Raw genomic sequence first — 16,680 nt, forward strand, 5'->3', positions numbered from 1 at the left:
GGGCGTGTCGCGAACGAAGGCGGCGAGGCACGTGCTGCGCTCGGACAAGGACACCATCAGAACGAGGTGAGGTGGGGACGTCACTCAATTCACTTACCCAGGAGCGTGACCCATGGGGAGGGAAAGTAGAGTCCTTTCGGTGAACAAGTTGGTCGCCCCGACATCCTACCAAAGCAGTTACATGACATAGATGCTGAAGAGCCAGATCTGAAGCGAAGTCAAAACGTGTGGCAGATCGGTGCAGGTCAGAGCTTCTGCGTAACGGCTGACCGAACCTGGCACGAGACGCCAAGGATTCCTTTCTTTGTTCACGTCATCGATGCTTGAGTTCTCCGCAAGAGTAGAGTGTCTCGGGCCTTGCTCTGGGGCATATCGGTCGGCTGTGCGGTGACTTTGGACGCCGCGGCTTGTACGCCCCGTGATCCTCCCTTCATTTCTAGCAGGCTACAAATACCTTGAGAAGCGATAAGTTCACTTCTCCCATCTACCATCATCGACCATTGCCTCTCCAAATGCTCACCTCTAGGGTTCTTCTCATCTTGCTCATGGCTGCTGGCAGGTAAGATTGACCTTGAATGTTGAAAAATCTAGCCAATTGATGACGGTTATCCGCCCCCAACAGCCTCACGCGCTCGGTATCCGCATTTCCCACCAAGCAAGTAAACGGCCTTCCCTTTTGTGAAGGAATGGAAGCCCATCATTGCTCCTTCGAGAATCCAAACATGCTCTACCAGTCATCGCTTGTCGATCAAGATGATTCATTTCGCAAGCGTGCCGTGATGCGCAAAGCGCGCGGATCACTATCCAAGCATGCCTCGCGCATCTGCAAATCGCTCAAGGCCTCTGGTCGAAAGTTCAAAGAGAGGTTGAAGGAGTTCACTACCTTTGAGGAGTCCACGTTTGTTCCTCACTCTCACGGTGGCGAACACGGAGACGAATATAACCATAGACAGCACTTGTCTTAAGGAGCGATCCATATCTTCACCATCGAGGAGCTCTGGCAGCTCTAACTTTAGCTTTACAATAGTCGAAAGGGAATACATGATCTGATTCAGCGTCTTTTGCTTCACTTTTGTGATCATCATCATCATCAAATCGTATTCTTGTGATATCGACTAGCAGAGCAAGCAGATAGCAGGCAAGAAGAAAGAGAGAGACGGGGAGCCGTGACGGTGGGGATATATCGTGAGAAGAGTGAAATTTTTTTAAGTGTGTAACACAGTGGCTGTGACGAGCTGAGCGCAATGAGCAAAGGACGGAGAGCACGGAAAGCAGATGTATTTCGAGGGGCAATCTAGGCGACCTCCTTCGTGTCCTTCTCCGAGGGCGATTCGACATCGTCGCTGTCGCTGCGCTTGAGGATGTTTGGCTTGGCGGTGTCGTCGCCCTGAGCAATGGCGTGGGCGAGCTCCTCGACCTGGCTCGTCTCGGTGAGCCTCCTCGTCTGCCAAGGCTTGAGGCCGGAGTTGAAGATGCTCTCGACCTCCTCGAGCGTCTTGCCCTTGGTCTCGACGAAGGCGAAGTAGACGTGGATGAACATGGCCGTGCAGAAGACACCAAAGACAATGTACATCTTCCACGAGATGTTCTTGAATCCAGGAGGGACGAAATAGCCGAGGGCAAAGTTGAAGATCCAGTTGGCGCACGTCGAAATCGAGTTGGCCTTGCCACGGAGACGGGTCGGGAAGAGCTCGGGAGGGTAAACCCACGAGACGGGACCCCAGGTGGGAGCGTACGACGCCACGAAGAGGTAAGACATGGCAATGACGGCCTTGCCGGGCGTCTGTCCGACAGCCCAGACCACCGTGTCCGACGTCCTCTGGTCAACAGGAATCTCGTGGCCGTGGGCTGCGAGAATGCCGGCGTTGGTGAAGAGGAAGGTGCCCATGAGAGCAGCACCGACGAGGAGGGTAGGGCGACGGCCCCATCGGTCGATGAAGATGAGGGCGGGAACGGTCATGACGACATTGATGACGTACTGGATCGACGACGAGACGATAGCCTGTTCAGAGTCCTGGACACCGGCCATTTGGAAGACGTAACCTGCAAGGCAATTGGAAAAAGTGTGAGCGACTGAAATACCGAGCTCGATACTGTGCGTAGTAGCCACGCTTGACACCCACCAATGTAGTACATCATGACGTTCATGCCCGTGAGCTGGGACCAGATCTGGGTGAAGATGGCAATGTGGGTGCGGTAGAGCATGTTGCCACGGAAGAGGTCGATGTAGCCAGATCCCTCGCCGCGCTCGGCCTCGATGTTCTCCTGGATCTCCTTAAATTCGGCCAGAACCATGGGGTTGGACTTGTCGCCGCCGCCGTGGACGAGAGCGAGGACCTCGAGAGCTTCGTCGTAGCGACCCTTGGAGGCGAGCCAACGTGGCGAACGAGGCATGAAGGGAATCAAGCACAGCAGAATGATGGCGGGGATCATTTGAAGACCCCAAGGAAGCCTCCAGGTGATGGGGTGGTTGCCGTCCTGAGGGGCAGCCTTGGAGCAGCCATAACTGATGTAGTAGAAGACCATGATGCCCCAAGTGATGGCCCTGTGGATGTGATTCGTCTTGATCAGCAAGCAGCGAAGATAACAATACTGCTGTAAAAGGTTGCACTAACCACTGTTGGCAACCAACAAGACGACCGCGGAGACGTGCGGGCGAGAGCTCAGAGAGGTATACAGGGACCTGCGCAGACGCGATACCAATCGCACCGCCGGCGATGAAACGGCCGACAATAAGCATGGCGACGTCCTGAGCAGCGCAAATGAGGATGGAGCCGACGATGAAAACGAATCCAGAGACCATGATGGCACCACGGCGACCAAGCCAGTCGGTAAGAATGCCCGAGACGACGGCGCCGACAAACGAACCACCGGCCATGGATGCCGTGATACCACCCTGGAGGTTCGAATCGGGACCCAGGTTGACGACCTTACCGCCCTGCACGATATCGGGTGTGTTGGTAAAGTAAAATTTGTAGTTGTTTGTCACCAGAATGGCCGACATCGAAGCTGAAAAGAGGAGGGAAATGGCTCAATCAGTTGATATCCGACCCAAGGTAAAGGTAAAGTGCGTACCACTCACCAATGTCAAAGCCAAAAAGGAGACCGCCGATGCAGCCGACGGCCGTCAGCACGTACGGGTTGGTGATGTACATGCTGGGCAACGAGAGCGGGTTGTGCCCTAATAGATATCGAGGATAGTAAGGGAAAGAAGGGGTCCTAGGGACGGCACGTCGCAGAGGCTCGAAACGCGGGGATGGGCGTACAGAGCGAAAGCCCACGGGGGCCTCTTTATATAGATGGGACGATGTCCGCGCGGAGAGGCGACGAAAGGAAAAAAAAAGAGAGGGAAAAAAGGGGAATAGGACCCCATCAAGGCTCGGCACTGCAGCCAACCCGTCGAGCTTCACTCCGATGCCGTCGTGGCACTCCGCCTGTCTTGGTGATTGAAGGCGCTGGTTCCTAGCCCTTGTCAAACTTATAGCTGTAGTGCATATTTTGTTCAAGACTGGCTAAATTCCACAGGTCGCTCAATTAAAATATTTCCGCTTCCCTCGCGGTACGCCGTTTCCTCTTCGAGGCCCTACATCCCAAGCTCTACATCCCAAGCGCTCTCCCTGAGCTCTATCTCCTGGTTTGATCGTCCGATATCCTGATCGGGCGGGAAAGCACTTTCCTTGCTAGCCTTGTCGCCTCCGGTGGCGGATGTGGGGACGAGGCCGCTGAGCTTTGGCTGTTGAGGCAGTTGCGGGCTTTATTCATAAGCGTAAAAAAATAGATGCTATTGAACAGGTGTTTCTATTAGGCTTTCCTTTTTTGGACGCGGGAGGTCCGGTGGTTCGCGCGCACAGTCTCGACTCTCTTTTTTGACGCTACCCTCACTTCTTTTTCACCAGAGCACGCGGGGGAGAGAAGCGACAGGAAAAAGAATAAAAAACTTTGAAGAAAAAAAAAGAAAAGAACGAAGAAAAATCTGTCAACAACACTGGTCGTCTGCTGCCCATTTGCTCACGACCGTATGGGCGAGGGAGGATTTAGCGAGAGGAGCCTAGTAGCGCAAGGAGGGTGGGGTGGAAGGTCACTAAAGCGGCGTATCGACCGACGCTAGCGTACCTTGCATTTGTCCGTCTCACAGCGTTCAGACTGTTAGCTCGTAGTAGTGTGGTCGACCATGAATTGTCTGAGGAGTCTCGGAAGTGCGCAGAAGCAGGTCAGCCGATCCATGCGGGGCCCCTTCGCGACGCGGCCCTTTCTCCGGCCGTCCGAGCTGCTGCAGCTGTTTTTTTTTGCCGCTGCTCATCGTCGTGTTCGCGTACAGTGCCGTCGAGCATTACAAGTGCGCACCCTGCTCTGAGAAACGGCTTTCTCCGTTCGGCAATCTCGCCTTGAAATTCAGGCACCACAAGTCAGACCCAAACCCACGGACCAGAGGCGACATCTACAGGTCAAATGCGGCACAATTTTCCCCACGGGCAGAAAGATGCCGTGTTGGGGAGAAGATCAACAGAATCATCACTCGTCCCCACGGGGCCACTCCATATACTAGTGCATGGCCATTCATCCCTCCGCGGAAATTTGGAGTTCATGAGTGAGTAGGGTCGGGTGACTGATAATGCGGTCTCAGTAATGCCAGGATCGCAGATCTGCCGAGGCTGGTACAGTTAATCCGGGCCTCCTCGGGTCGTTCCTGCATATGTTCTTGAGTCGATGGCCAGAGTAACATTCGTGAGCTGCTCCTGGAGGCTCCAGCCACAGGCAACCAGGTAACGTGACAAGCACCAAACATCGAGGCGCGAAGAGCAAGCATATCTCCGTAATTAGATTAAAGGCGTTTGGCAGAGGAAGTTGCACAACGTGACACTATGAGTTGGTTGTCAGTCTCTCTGTCACAAATGGGCGTATAAGCAGGCAAGGGCAGAAGAGAAGATGCTACCGCAGAATCGTTTCGAGCGACGACAATCTTCTTAGATTGAGACCTGCCAGCCCGCGTCCGTGGCTTATCAGAGGTGAAGGGGAATAAATTGGGAAGAGGGAAAAAAGTCCCGAAATCCGATGGACTCGAGCGCCGCCTGCAGAAGATACTTGTTCCTGGTCAGATTTTGGACCGAAACAAGGTTGATATCGACCACGATACGAACGTGAACCTCCTTCGTCTGGCTCTGGCAACATGGCGACGGCAGCTCAGGTTCGTGTTTGGCTCACCATCATCTCCGTCGCGGGCGCGACGATTCTGCCAACGTACATCAACGGAGCCCTGACAATCGCACTGCCCACCATCGGTTCGCAGATGGGCGTTGACGAAAAAGATCTGCAATGGCCTGTCACCGTTTTCTCGCTCGTCAACGGTGCCTTTCTTCTCGTTGCTGGAGGGCTCGCCGACTCTTTTGGTCGCCGCCTGGTCTTTGTGGCTGGCACGGCCTGGCTACCCGTCTTTACGATTCCCTTGGCTTTCTGCAAGGATTCCACAGCCTTCATCGCCCTTTGTGCCGTCTTGGGTCTGGGCCCAGCTATGCTCGCACCTGCGGGCACGGGCATTCTTTCAGAAAGCTTGCCCGACGGCAAGATTAAAAATGCCGCCTTTGCAGCACTAGGCGCAGGGCAGCCTGTCGGTGAGTGAACGTATGAGTCTAGCAACGAATACAATCAGCTCACCCTTGATCAAAACACACCAGGCTACATCATCGGACTTCTGTTTGGAGGTATATTCGCCAAGACTCATGCCATCATCTTCTTGATTGCTGCCGCAGCCGCCGTCGCATTTGGCGCCATGGCTCTCTTTTGCCTGCCAAAAGACGGAGAGAAGCTCGTTCCTGAATCAGCTACGTCTGGGACATCAAATATTCGCAGGGGTGCCCCTCTCTTGGCCTTCGACTGGGTCGGTGCTGCACTGAGTCTCATCGGCATCGTCTTGTTCAATCTTGCTCTTGCCCTCGCCGGGACGTCTCATCGGGGCTGGGGAGCCGTAACCGTATTGTCTCTTCTGCCCATCTCGGCCGCGATGCTTGCCGCCTTTCTCTACTGGGAGCGTCTCATTCAGCGCCAGTCTTCCTCGAGCAGTGTGGCGAGGTTGCGGAAGCCTCTGATCCCGCCTGGTATCTGGTTCGCCCCTAGCTTCTCCGCTATTCTCGCTATCGTTTTTCTCGTCTGGATGGGCTTCAACGCACTCACCTACTACTGCACCCTCCTCTACCAAGTTGTCCAGCACACGGCACCACTCCAGACGTCAATTCGCTTCTTGCCAATGATCGGCTCAGGTCTCCTTCTCAACATAATCGGAGGGATTGTCGTAGGACGTGTCGATGCCCTCTATCTCATCATCGCGGGCTCGCTCTGCACCGCAACCAGCTGCGCAATTTTTGCACTCCAAAATCCGGCGTGGTCTTATGCTCGTGCCATGCTCACCGTGAGTCTCCCTTCTCATCTTATCTCCTGAGCTTCCTGCCTAATCTGCTCTCCTATTCTCCTTGTGGTTGTACGGACAGGCCATGCTTCTGCTACCAGGTCCGGATATCTTCTTTCCTGCCGTCCAGATCTTTGCCTGCAAGACCGTCGGACCCAGACGAGCAGCCCTAGCCGGCAGCCTCTTCAACATTAGTGAGCAGCAGCAGCCACCTTCTTTCTTTGCCTGCTTAGACTAACGTGTGTAATTTGTTTTTTTAGCCACTCGACTCGCCACCTCGATTGGCCTCGCGATCTGCACCTCGATCCAGGCCGCCGCGACAAAAGGAAGCGTCATGAGCGGCTACAGGGGTGTGGGCTGGTTCTGTTTCTCAACGTCGGCGCTAGCTATTCTCGTGGCGCTTGCAACCCTGCGAAAGGTGGGCATCGTCGGTCGCATGCAGGAGGGTGAGGTGGAGCAAGATGAGGCGAGCGGGCGAGACTCCATTGAACTGCCGAGCTTGTCAAATGGCCTTGCCGTCAACGGCAACGGCCGTGGTAACGGTCATGGATACGGCCACGCAAATGGCCATGGGGTGGAATCAGTCGATTCCAAGAGATAGCACTGCATGTATACTATCAATCGTCACCTGCTACCTTATTGCTTGTTTTGATCCCATTGAGAAAGCAGGCCCTCTCCTCGCCGCTCGGCCTCGTTTTGAAACTGCGCACTCCGACCTGCACGTCTGCCACGAAGGGCAGCTCACCTGGCCTCTTCATCACCTTTCTTCGCTTCTCATCTCTTTCTCTTCTCTGAGCAAGTTCTCATCGCTGCACCATTCTTCAAGATGGACGCTGCCAGGCCACAGTTCAAGGAGTCAATAACCGACCTGGTCGCCAACGAGCTTTTTGGCACTTACTACAAGCCCATCTACAACATCAAGATCGCTTTCGAAGACTGTCCTCCTTCCTCAGCCAGCAGGCGAAGCATCGACGACTCGCGCCCTCCGAAAGTCTGGTTCAGTATCCAACCCATGCTGGCAAAGACTAAGGATGATGGCGATACCGACGAGCTTAGAGATAGGATTTTCAAGAGACTGGCCCCTGCTTTTTCCATTGAAAGCGTAGCCCTCTACAGCTTAGCGTACGGGACTTTCGTCGAGGTCAGATGTCCATCTCGAGAAGCCGCGGACTGCTTGGCGACAGACGTCATCCCGTGGACAGAGAAGCTTCAAGGCCAGTATAGGAGAACATCCCGCACCATAACAGTCAGAGTCATCCCCCGGGCCATTCGTATGGCCAATGTCGTCGCAGTCGACTTCGGCCCGGTGGCAAGACCGGGAAAGTCCTTGGCCTCTTCTGGCCTCTCGGACGATGATTTCATCGAGGCAGTCCGGTACCTGGAGCGATGGTTCTCGGCTTGGAGGACGTGCGAGGATCGTGTACTGGGCCTCTGGCGGGAAACATCGTGGATGTCGAGCGAGACAGGATACACAGAACAGGCACCCGACTCGGCCAGGGCAGCCTTCGTCATGCCGGGCTTTCCCTTCGTCAGCCGGCCTTTGTCACTCTTTCTGCACGAAGACTACGTGAGTAGAAAACGAGGAATAAGATCAGTCCCCATTTCATCTCTCTTCCACAGGTCTTTCGTCTCAGCTACATCGGTCAGACGACACCACATTCGCTTTATTCTGGCCCGCTCTTTCCTGACTCTTAAGCGATTTTCGCAAGCTTTGGCTTCTCGAGCCTTCTTGCGCTGCACCTCTTTCTTTTTGCCTTCGTCGTCCTGGTGTCGCTCCTCCTTGTCGTAATCGTCTTGCCTCTCACAAAATGCGTTTGTCACAGTAGCTGTGCTTAGGGACCCACCGCCTTCTCGAAATTTCTTTGAAGAAGACGTAGATTTAATCCTAACCCTAAGCTTCTCAATATTTCACTGAAGGAGATGTAGGCGGTGGGTCCCTAAGCACAGCTACTGTGACAAACGCATTTTGTGAGAGGCAAGACGATTACGACAAGGAGGAGCGACACCAGGACGACGAAGGCAAAAAGAAAGAGGTGCAGCGCAAGAAGGCTCGAGAAATTGACTTCAGCAACGCAAACGTATTTACTGCCACTACCAACAAACGCAACGCAAGTTCCGCCTTAGAGTCTGAGCCAAAATGATTTAAAGGGTGTCTCTCTACATGTCTGGAGCATCTACAGCGAATTTGGTATCTCTACGACGTTGCAGTGCAGCTCAAGCTGCCATTACAGACGCAGGTGCTCGATCCACAGCCAACAATAAAGACACAACATATCAGCCTCGCCTTGCAAGATCGTTTAATTTTGACGCGGCGAGAACGACGACGGTAAACACCTATATTTTTGCTGGACCACCTCTCGCCGCCGAGCAGTCCATCCAACCCACTCCCTTCTCCTCTTCCCCTCCTCTTCCCTCTCCTCTTCCCTCTCCTCTTCCCTCTCCTCTTCCCTCTCCTCTCTTCTCCTCTCACATTCAATCTCTCCTACAAAATCGTGCTATTTCTGCGCTCAAATTGAAGGCACGAGATTCAAACAGCGCTATCGGGCAAACAGTCGTGCCCGAGGAATGGCTGTCACGGAGGGGCAAGAATCGCGTGTCAGGAGCGCTCATCTGCGAGAGGCACGCGAGCTGTACTTTGCACTCGAGCTCTTTGCAGGAAAGACGGCCGCTCGCTTGTAGCTTTCAAAGGCATCTCTTGAGATCACACCCTCATCATGAAATCAATAAAAACATTGTCATCACTGGCTGGGCCATCTGGTAGGGATGGGCAAAGTACACAAAGTAGCTGAATCAATCACATTACAGAATACAATATGCGGCGGCGGAACAACAATGGCCGTGGCGCATTCTTTCGCTCTCCTACATTTCTTGTTGAATGCCCGCTAGGCTGATGCTTGCCTTGTCTTGCCCCCGTCCGCTCTCAACGTCTTGTGCGCCTCGAGAAAGGCGACGCCGCCGCTCTCTCTCACACCACTCGGCAATCTCATATTCTTTCGCATATTTACATCACAGCCCGAGAGTGGTAGCTAACCCCTTTTGGCTTCTCCGTTGTATCGTAATGGCCACCGCTGCTTCAACTTATGCCAAATTATACTCATCTCCGCCCTCTTCCAAAGCTGGCAACCACGACTTCCTTGGAGAAGTCTCGTCCTCGACACCTTCAGCGTATTGCGTAATACCATACTCAACTGACCATTACTTTACTCTCACAATGAATTGGCCACTAAGAATACACACCAGCCACAATACTATAAGTACAAGCAGTCCTCCCTGCCTGCTCTAACGCAAAGCGGCGTAACCCTCCAAACAGCGCTCTTCCGCCATTACGACCAGAAACAGTCTCCGACCTGCCTCCCTACTCCGCACAGAGAAAGGCGTGGAAAGGTTGGTGCTTGCTGGTCCTCAATACGTGGACTGCGCGGCGCCTCGTTGGGTATATAAGACTGGGTTGAGCGTTCCCCCCACCACCTTCCCCTTCCTCACTCACACTCACCACCCCCAATCTCCTTCCTCGCTTCCTGCCATCTCTTTCCTCCTTCCCAGCCATACCCTTCTAAACGATGTTCGACTCGTCCAGCGTCAGCAACCAAGAAAGTCGCGACGGTGGCGCTGATCGCAACAACAGTCGAGCGACAATTCTCTCTGCCAGAAAGTCCTACAAGCTCCCGGGCAATATCAATACTCCCCGCGAGGACTGCCCTCGGATGAAAGAGAGCAGTACTCGTAGCGAGTATTGGTATTGCCCGGGAGCTTGTAGGACTTTCTGGCAGAGAGAATTGTCGCTCGAAAAGGAGAGCAGGGATCGCCAAACCCTGCCTTTCCAATTGCTCGGTTCTCCATGTCGTCCGCCTTGCTCTTCTCAAGAGCACGCCGATGAGCTTGGCCGCATCCAGCCCTGCGCTAAGAGCGTGCCGACACCAGAGGCGCGCACGATTTCTCGAGCCAAGCGGCCTTTGGCGCGAGACGGCGTAGTTGTGCCGAGACGGTGCCACCGAGCACCAGCCCCTTCTTTCCTCTCGGGCGGCGGTCCGCATACCACCGCCACCCTTCATGACAAGCCGGAATCCAGCATAGGCTCTCTGCCCGTCGCAGGTCTTCGTGAGCATGAGCAGATCTTTCTTGCACCTGTCAGCGATGACTTACCCTTATGTCTGCAGTACCTGTGCGTCAACTCGCAGCGGCTCGCGTACTGGCGTCACTGGTCCCTCGACGGGGGCTTGCCGTGGGGGAAGAGGCCAAGCCGGCACCATGGACACGTCCGGGACGCCTGTTTCCGGCGTCAGCGACGGTCTCACCGTCGACTGGGAGGGTGCCGGCAACGCCGCGCACCCATCCAATCTCGCTTCGGGCATCTACTACCGCCCTATTTTGCAGCCTTGTGTCCCATATGAGGACTGCCCGCCCACCGACGAACGAACGAAGTCACAACCTGGTAGAGCCGAAGGGAAAAAGGGAGGTGACTACTCATGGCGCACCAGCCATGTTCGGGCGAGTCGAGGAGGTAGAGTACGGTGGAGGACGAGGCGGGAGAGCCCAGGCCGAGACCGGAGGCCGAGCCCGTCTTCGCTCAGGAGAGGGTTGAGGCGATAGCCTGCCCTCTAACCTGCGCGAAAAGGACCCGGCTCCCCAGCCGTCCTGAAGGCTCAGCAAACCCAAACCGCCGCCTTGCGAAGAAGCTCCGGAGTGAATGTCGTGTCGATCTCGGAAGGGTGCTGGGAATTTTCGATGACGAGAAACGTGTGTACGAATGTTGACGCAAGCAATGCGTGTACGTGTTGAAAGGTAGAGGCTGTCATAAGGCCGCACTCACAAGGGGATGAAGTCGGATTCGGAGATGAGGCGGTTTACTGTTGCCACGCACTTGCTACATTGCTGGGGAGTCGCTCGTTCGGACAGGAATGGGAAAATCGCATGGACGTGGAACGCGATGAGCAGTATCTTCTCGTCGCAGACTTTTGGCATTGCGCGGCGCCATCGTGGGAAGAGTTCGGTGACTTCTTCCTTGTCGTCTGTGTCCGGCAAGTCCCAACCAAGGCGTTCTGCGGTCGTCCGCATCTGCTCCCAGACGCGGAGCGCCCTCATGCACGAAAAAAGTTGATGTGTCCTGTTTGCACGTTCGCCACGGCAGCAAGGGGTCTCGGGAGAGACCTGGCCATCGACACTAATGATGGGAAGAGGGCCGTGAGCTGCGCCATACATGGTAGAGTACACACCAGGTGACATCTTAAGACGCTTGCTTGCTCGGGCAAGGTCGATCCAGAAGAGGCGATACCGTTCCTTGACCTCGTCAGAGGGATTCGGGTAGAAGCGAGCAGGGATGAGGTGGGTGAAATGGTGAGTCTTGAGCGCAACGTACTTGCGGCAGCCCTTGACGGAGGTTTCCTTCAGTGGTTGTCCTGCAAGGGTCAGGTGGCCAGTCGGGAGTCGTAGTGGTGGCCAGACGCATTGGAAATGGTGGAAACGTCTTGTGTAAGGAACGTCGCGAACCTTAGCCAGGGCAATTTGCCATTTACGTTGAAGGCTTTTTCGGTACCTCGGCCACTTCTCCCGAAGAACAGCCCAGCCACGATTAGCGTACTTCAGGTACGTATCGACGCCCCGAAGGTCATTTGGGCCAAGCCTTTTCTTGACGAGCCGTTTGACTGCTTCGCCCGAAAGGATCTCTATGGTGCCGCGTCGAAGTGTGGGCGCCGTATCGAGGATGTCGCCCCAAGTGATCAGACCACCCGTTCTCATGAAGGAGAGCTCTTGACCCGAGAAGATGGTCTCGTCGTGCACGGTGCCGGGGAGCGAGATGGGCATGTTGAGAATTTCCTCGGCCGTCAGGTTGGTGGGATCGACCTCTAGGTCGAGGTCCCTAGCGGCATCGCAGATGCGAAGCCAGAATGCGTCAAAGACCTTGTTCTTGACCGAGTACCACCCCTGCCCTCTGCGGTGAAGGAGTGCCATCTCGTCGGTGCCTGCCTTCGACATGACTTGGCGGAGCGACGCCATGAAAAGGTCGTGGTGGAGAGCGCCGGGCTGAAGGGCACGCGCCAAGTCTCTCCCGCACAGGGCGGTAAACATCTGAGAGGGCAGGACGAGGCCCAGCCCTCCCATCTTTCGCTGGAGGCTCAGTTTCGTGAGCCCAATAAAACGTCTCTTACCGGAAAAGATGAATACACCGATAGAGGTGTGCAGCATCTCGGTGATGGCTGCCTCGTCAATGCCGCCCGCCGAGCCTACATTGTGCCAGATAGGACTCAGTATGATCGTGTTAAGGACCCTGACCTTTCCTACCCAAGAGAGATGGTATGCGGACCATGCAATCATTGATCCCCTCGCAGCGCAGCAACGTTTGGCATGGGCTTCCGTGGCTGGTTGCCCGTCGAGGCGAAAGTAGCCTCCAAGGAAACGAATGTCGTCGGGCGATTGCAAGAGAGTGTACTGGGGGAGCACGGTGGATGCATCTTGCTCTCCGAGCTTGACCATGAACGTCTTGGGGCTGATTCTGGCATTCGACATCGCACAGAACTCATCGAGGGCATTGTTGGCGGCCGCAGCTGTACTTTTCGTAACAAACATGGTCCAATCGTCAGCGTATGCGAGAGTGGGAATCGTCTTCACCACTTCTGGTTGAAGCGGATCACGGTAGCAGAACGAGGCACCTATATGGCAGAGCCTGTCGAGGATTGGTTGGACCTCGATGTTGTAGGTCAGCGGTGCCGCGGGATCGCCCTGCAGTTGGCCGCATCGCAGTTCGACTGGATCGGTGAGGTCGCCATTGATCCGGTACTGTGCGACCGCGCTCTCCTGCATACCTCTGATCCAGTTGATCAGTGTTTCCGGAAAGCCGTATAGGCGGAGGGCATCCGCTTGGTAAGATTGGGCCAGTCGATCGTATGCCTTTTCCTGATCAAGAAAGACAAGGTAGACATCGTCGTCGCAGAGACCGAGTCTATGAGCCTGTAGGACAAGGTGTATGGTCAGGATGTGATCCGTGATTTGGCGACCTTTGATAAACGCGGCTTGTTGAGGTGGCACGACCAGGTCCATGGCTCCGGTCGTCTGCAGCCGATGTGCGAAGCAGGCGGACGCGATACGCTCATCGCTGTTGATGAGGGAGATCGGCCTGCGGTTTTTGAGGGAGAGCGGGTCCCCGGGTTTCGGCAGCAGTGTGACCACAAGCTTGGGCGTGTTGGCAGGGCGACGCTCGTGGCCGAGCAAGAGTGCGTTGAGCCGGTCTACAAGTCGATGTAGCAAGTGTGGGTACCGAACGAAAAGGATGGTAGGAAGTCCATCTTCACCTGCGACACTGTCGTGGTTCATTTGCTCGACCGCCTTGACTAGCTCGTCATAAGTGAAAGGCTGTGAGAGCGCCGCACGCACATCTTCTGGAAGAATTCCAGCCCGGTGCGACTGTACTCGCGGTGCAATCTCCAGGTCCGGCTCGGCATAGAGGGCTTGGTAGAAGGCTCGAGCAGCGCTCATCATGCCCTGTGAGTCCACGTGTACGATCCCTTCTGCGTCGCGAATGCCGCGAAAGGAGTTGTCGCTCCTCCTTTTCGCCTCGTGCTTTGTCAGGAGCTGAGTCGGAACTTCCTCGATTGCAAGTAGCTTCTCCTTCGTCTGCCTCGACTGTCGAGCGATGAGGCCTTCCTTCAGGCTACGCATGTCCTTGAAGACGGTCTTGTACTGTGAGCCGAAGAACATGCCGTGGCGGCCCAGATAGTCGAGCTCGCGAGCCAGCTGCGTGATTCGATCTTCTATCACGTCCACCTGTTGACTCCTCTGAAGGTGGATGCTGGAGAGCCTTCTAGCTTCGTCGTGCAACAGGTCTTTGTATCTCTCCCAGAGCTCGTACTTGGAGGTGAGGAGGTGGGGCAGATGGTGTTCCAGCCACACCGAGCTGGTCGCCGTGCTTTGAATCCAATGGCCGAGGCGCTGGCAGAAAAGGGTCGAAGGGTCTCGTAGCCATTCATTCCTGACGGTCCGGCGCGCCACCTGAAGGGGACGACTACTTGGCGTCTGGTCTGACGTGTCTTCCGTTTCACTGGCCAAGCGGATAAAAAGGGGGATATGATCAGAGCGGATGCCACTATGGGCCGTGAAATAATTGTCCTCATCTGCATTGAAGACGGCGCTCCAAGCCCGAGAGATGAGAATATGGTCGAGGCGGGCTCGCTTCGAAAGATTGGGTGCAACGCGTGTAAACAGTTTGCGTGGCTCGGGTGTCTCATCGAGCGGGTCAAGAGCCACCAGCGGTGGTACGGGTGAGAGAGACACGCTTTCTCGGAGGGGGTCAACAAGATGCGTCCTTTCCATCAGGGGCGCTATGGCTCGAGCCCAGCATCGTGCTTGGAATGAGTGGCCCGACGGGAGCGGCTCCGCGTCAATTGGGCTCGGAAAGTCATTGAGATCGCCGCAGAGGATTTGGAGGCAGAGTGGGTCTGGCGACAGATGTCTCCAGTTTGCCTCGTCGCGAAAGAAGGTCTCGCGCTGTGCTGCCACAACGGGAGCATAGACACAGGTAATGGAGATTCGGTGCTCAGCACTAGGAGGGTTGCCCAAGGTGAGCGGAATAGGTTCAGTGGTCGAAGCATGAACGCAGAGAATCCGACCGTGGTCGCCAATAATATCAACAGTGCTGGCCCGGACAGGGCGGCCCTTGCGAAATAGAATAGCGCAGTATTTGGTCAAGAAGGCATCAAAGAGGTAGTCGTGTCTCGGGCCCAGCCACCTTCGCGGATGCGCGATCTGTGTGGCAGAAGCATTGACTTCAGTAAGGCACGCGACGTTTGCGCCATGTCCCAGGACCTCATCGAGGATGGCAGAGCGCTTGTCCATATTGCCAGTCCCAGTCACATTCCACGTCATGAGCAAAAGAGGAGAAAAACATAGAATTGAAAAGGGCCGCCGAAGACAGTGCCCAGGGGAGGGGAAAGAAGTTGAGCGAGGCCGGAAGGGTACCTCAAGATTCCATGTCGTCCGCAGGGGAGGGGCCCGGAGGACGGGGGGGCAAACTTCGGATGCGAAGGCGCGGCTCAGTCGGGAGATTGGAAGGGCCGGCGCGCTCGCTACTGTGCTTCCTCTTCTTAGAGGGGGGCTTTTCAGGACCGTCCTTGCTGCCGCGACCAGAGCTCGGAGGGGCCAGATTCGACCCCCCACGGCCGCGCGGGGCCACCGTGCTGCTGCTCTTGCCCCGGCCACAGGCGTTCTCGTGATGCCCCTCGTGGTGGCACCTCCGGCAGACAATGCGGGGGCAGATTTCCAGGGGCGCGTGGACCGCCACGCGGCAGTGGCCACAAATGGGCGCCCTGCCGATGAAGTTGACTCGAAAGTCCTGAGCAGAGAAGCGTGAGTGCTGAGAACAGACAGTAGAGGGAGTGGCCGGATCATCCTGCTTACATAGTTCTGCGAGGGGCAAAGCGCCCAGGCCTCGATGTGGCTCGTCAGGAAGGGAGGTGGCGGAATTCGAACCGCCGCGCGTGCCGCGAGCAGTGGCTGGTGCTCGGTGACGCCGTCACGACACAGCCACGCTGTCTCGCGCCAGAAGCCGAGAACGTGTGTGGAGAAGAGACCTTCGGGGCTGAGCCCCGTGGCAGGGCCGGTGCTACTGCTGTTGCTGTCGCTTGGATTGCTGCGGGATGTCTTGCCATACATGCGCGCGAGGAGCTGAAGTAGGGCGGCTTGGTAGGTGTCCGTGGGAAGATCGGCCGGGAGGCTCTTTCCAGGTTTCGCCACAGGCAGGAGCTCGACACCGATGGTGCCAGCGGGGTATGGGCGGCCTACACCCAGGCAGGAGATGGTGTAAACCACGGCTCTGCCGTTGGTAGTGATGGTCTCTATCCAGGGTTGGATACAGCCGAGCTCATCGGCGTGCTCCTGCGAGGAGCAAATGACGTCAAGAAAAGTTCTTCTGCCATTTGAAGAGAAAAGAAGCTTCCCTCCCGGAAATCGTGGGGCCGCTTGTGCCAAGGCCGTGGTGACCTTGATCCGGAGAGAATCTGTGTTGGGGCCGGGGGCCGGCGACACAGCGAGACGGACGGAGGAAGGGAGCAGGGCCTGGTCCCTATTCTCTTTGATAGGGGGGCAATCGTCGTATGGGATTTGGGGGGTGCCAATGGGGGCGAAGAACACCCCGTTGGAGATGTTGGTGGCGCGGACATTGTTGGCACGATTGGCCTCGCCGTCGAGACGTTGTTGTTGGCCGAGGTCGGCGTTGGTAGAATGAGGGGGGTCGACCATGGTGAGAGAGAGTGATGGAGAAAGGGGGCTGCTCCGAAAGCAGACCACACCAG

General features: G+C 55.9%; 7 protein-coding genes across 7 annotated transcripts; 4 read left to right on the forward strand and 3 right to left on the reverse strand.

Moving 5' to 3' along the window:
• The first annotated feature begins 235 nt into the window (after window positions 1–235).
• Window positions 236–1,130, forward strand: FA10DRAFT_99379 (hypothetical protein). Its single transcript, XM_025525842.1, has 2 exons — window positions 236–559; window positions 623–1,130. The coding sequence occupies exons 1-2, from the start codon at window positions 513–515 to the stop codon at window positions 963–965; spliced, it is 390 nt and encodes a 129-aa protein (XP_025377076.1). The 5' UTR covers window positions 236–512; the 3' UTR covers window positions 966–1,130.
• Window positions 1,131–1,294: 164 nt separating this feature from the next.
• FA10DRAFT_229792 (putative high-affinity glucose transporter) lies at window positions 1,295–3,155 on the reverse strand (the record flags this gene model as incomplete). The annotated part of the gene is given in 4 exon segments (XM_025518806.1): window positions 1,295–2,043; window positions 2,124–2,592; window positions 2,612–3,009; window positions 3,083–3,155. 4 exon segments carry the CDS (start codon window positions 3,153–3,155, stop codon window positions 1,295–1,297), a joined length of 1,689 nt encoding a protein of 562 aa, XP_025377077.1.
• A 1,841-nt stretch (window positions 3,156–4,996) lies between these two features.
• FA10DRAFT_251083 (hypothetical protein) lies at window positions 4,997–7,056 on the forward strand. Its single transcript, XM_025519592.1, has 4 exons — window positions 4,997–5,609; window positions 5,673–6,403; window positions 6,483–6,594; window positions 6,661–7,056. The coding sequence occupies exons 1-4, from the start codon at window positions 5,168–5,170 to the stop codon at window positions 6,999–7,001; spliced, it is 1,626 nt and encodes a 541-aa protein (XP_025377078.1). The 5' UTR covers window positions 4,997–5,167; the 3' UTR covers window positions 7,002–7,056.
• A 170-nt stretch (window positions 7,057–7,226) lies between these two features.
• Window positions 7,227–8,095, forward strand: FA10DRAFT_285600 (hypothetical protein; the record flags this gene model as incomplete). Its single annotated transcript, XM_025524005.1, has 2 exons — window positions 7,227–7,967; window positions 8,021–8,095. The coding sequence occupies 2 exons, from the start codon at window positions 7,227–7,229 to the stop codon at window positions 8,093–8,095; spliced, it is 816 nt and encodes a 271-aa protein (XP_025377079.1).
• Window positions 8,096–9,719: 1,624 nt separating this feature from the next.
• On the reverse strand, window positions 9,720–10,369 carry FA10DRAFT_99556 (hypothetical protein). The gene is made up of 3 exons (XM_025525844.1): window positions 10,238–10,369; window positions 9,894–10,038; window positions 9,720–9,814 (listed from the first exon to the last, which is right to left on the reverse strand). Exons 1-3 carry the CDS (start codon window positions 10,238–10,240, stop codon window positions 9,756–9,758), a joined length of 207 nt encoding a protein of 68 aa, XP_025377080.1. The 5' UTR covers window positions 10,241–10,369; the 3' UTR covers window positions 9,720–9,755.
• Window positions 10,325–11,098, forward strand: FA10DRAFT_99593 (hypothetical protein). The gene has a single exon (XM_025525845.1). The coding sequence runs from the start codon at window positions 10,505–10,507 to the stop codon at window positions 10,988–10,990; it is 486 nt and encodes a 161-aa protein (XP_025377081.1). The 5' UTR covers window positions 10,325–10,504; the 3' UTR covers window positions 10,991–11,098.
• A 4,252-nt stretch (window positions 11,099–15,350) lies between these two features.
• On the reverse strand, window positions 15,351–16,627 carry FA10DRAFT_285602 (hypothetical protein; the record flags this gene model as incomplete). The annotated part of the gene is made up of 2 exons (XM_025524006.1): window positions 15,351–15,722; window positions 15,788–16,627. The coding sequence occupies 2 exons, from the start codon at window positions 16,625–16,627 to the stop codon at window positions 15,351–15,353; spliced, it is 1,212 nt and encodes a 403-aa protein (XP_025377082.1).
• Between the last annotated feature and the right edge of the window lie 53 nt (window positions 16,628–16,680).

This window comes from Acaromyces ingoldii (assembly GCF_003144295.1).
Source record: "Acaromyces ingoldii strain MCA 4198 unplaced genomic scaffold FA10scaffold_3, whole genome shotgun sequence".
NCBI classification, from domain to species: domain Eukaryota; kingdom Fungi; phylum Basidiomycota; class Exobasidiomycetes; order Exobasidiales; family Cryptobasidiaceae; genus Acaromyces; species Acaromyces ingoldii.

Excerpts from the sequence above, each read along its gene's own strand:
- FA10DRAFT_99379 (XM_025525842.1), top strand. The coding sequence starts at position 513 with ATGCTCACCTCTAGGGTTCTTCTCATCTTGCTCATGGCTGCTGGCAG. Across the intron at positions 560-622 it reads TTGCTCATGGCTGCTGGCAG|CCTCACGCGCTCGGTATCCG; the intron begins GTAAGATTGACC and ends CGCCCCCAACAG.
- FA10DRAFT_99556 (XM_025525844.1), bottom strand. Across the intron at positions 9,815-9,893 it reads GAGGAAGGAGATTGGGGGTG|TCCACGTATTGAGGACCAGC; the intron begins GTGAGTGTGAGT and ends GGCGCCGCGCAG.
- FA10DRAFT_251083 (XM_025519592.1), top strand. The coding sequence starts at position 5,168 with ATGGCGACGGCAGCTCAGGTTCGTGTTTGGCTCACCATCATCTCCGTC. Across the intron at positions 6,404-6,482 it reads ATGCTCGTGCCATGCTCACC|GCCATGCTTCTGCTACCAGG; the intron begins GTGAGTCTCCCT and ends TTGTACGGACAG. Across the intron at positions 6,595-6,660 it reads CGGCAGCCTCTTCAACATTA|CCACTCGACTCGCCACCTCG; the intron begins GTGAGCAGCAGC and ends TTGTTTTTTTAG.
- FA10DRAFT_99593 (XM_025525845.1), top strand. The coding sequence starts at position 10,505 with ATGAGCAGATCTTTCTTGCACCTGTCAGCGATGACTTACCCTTATGTC.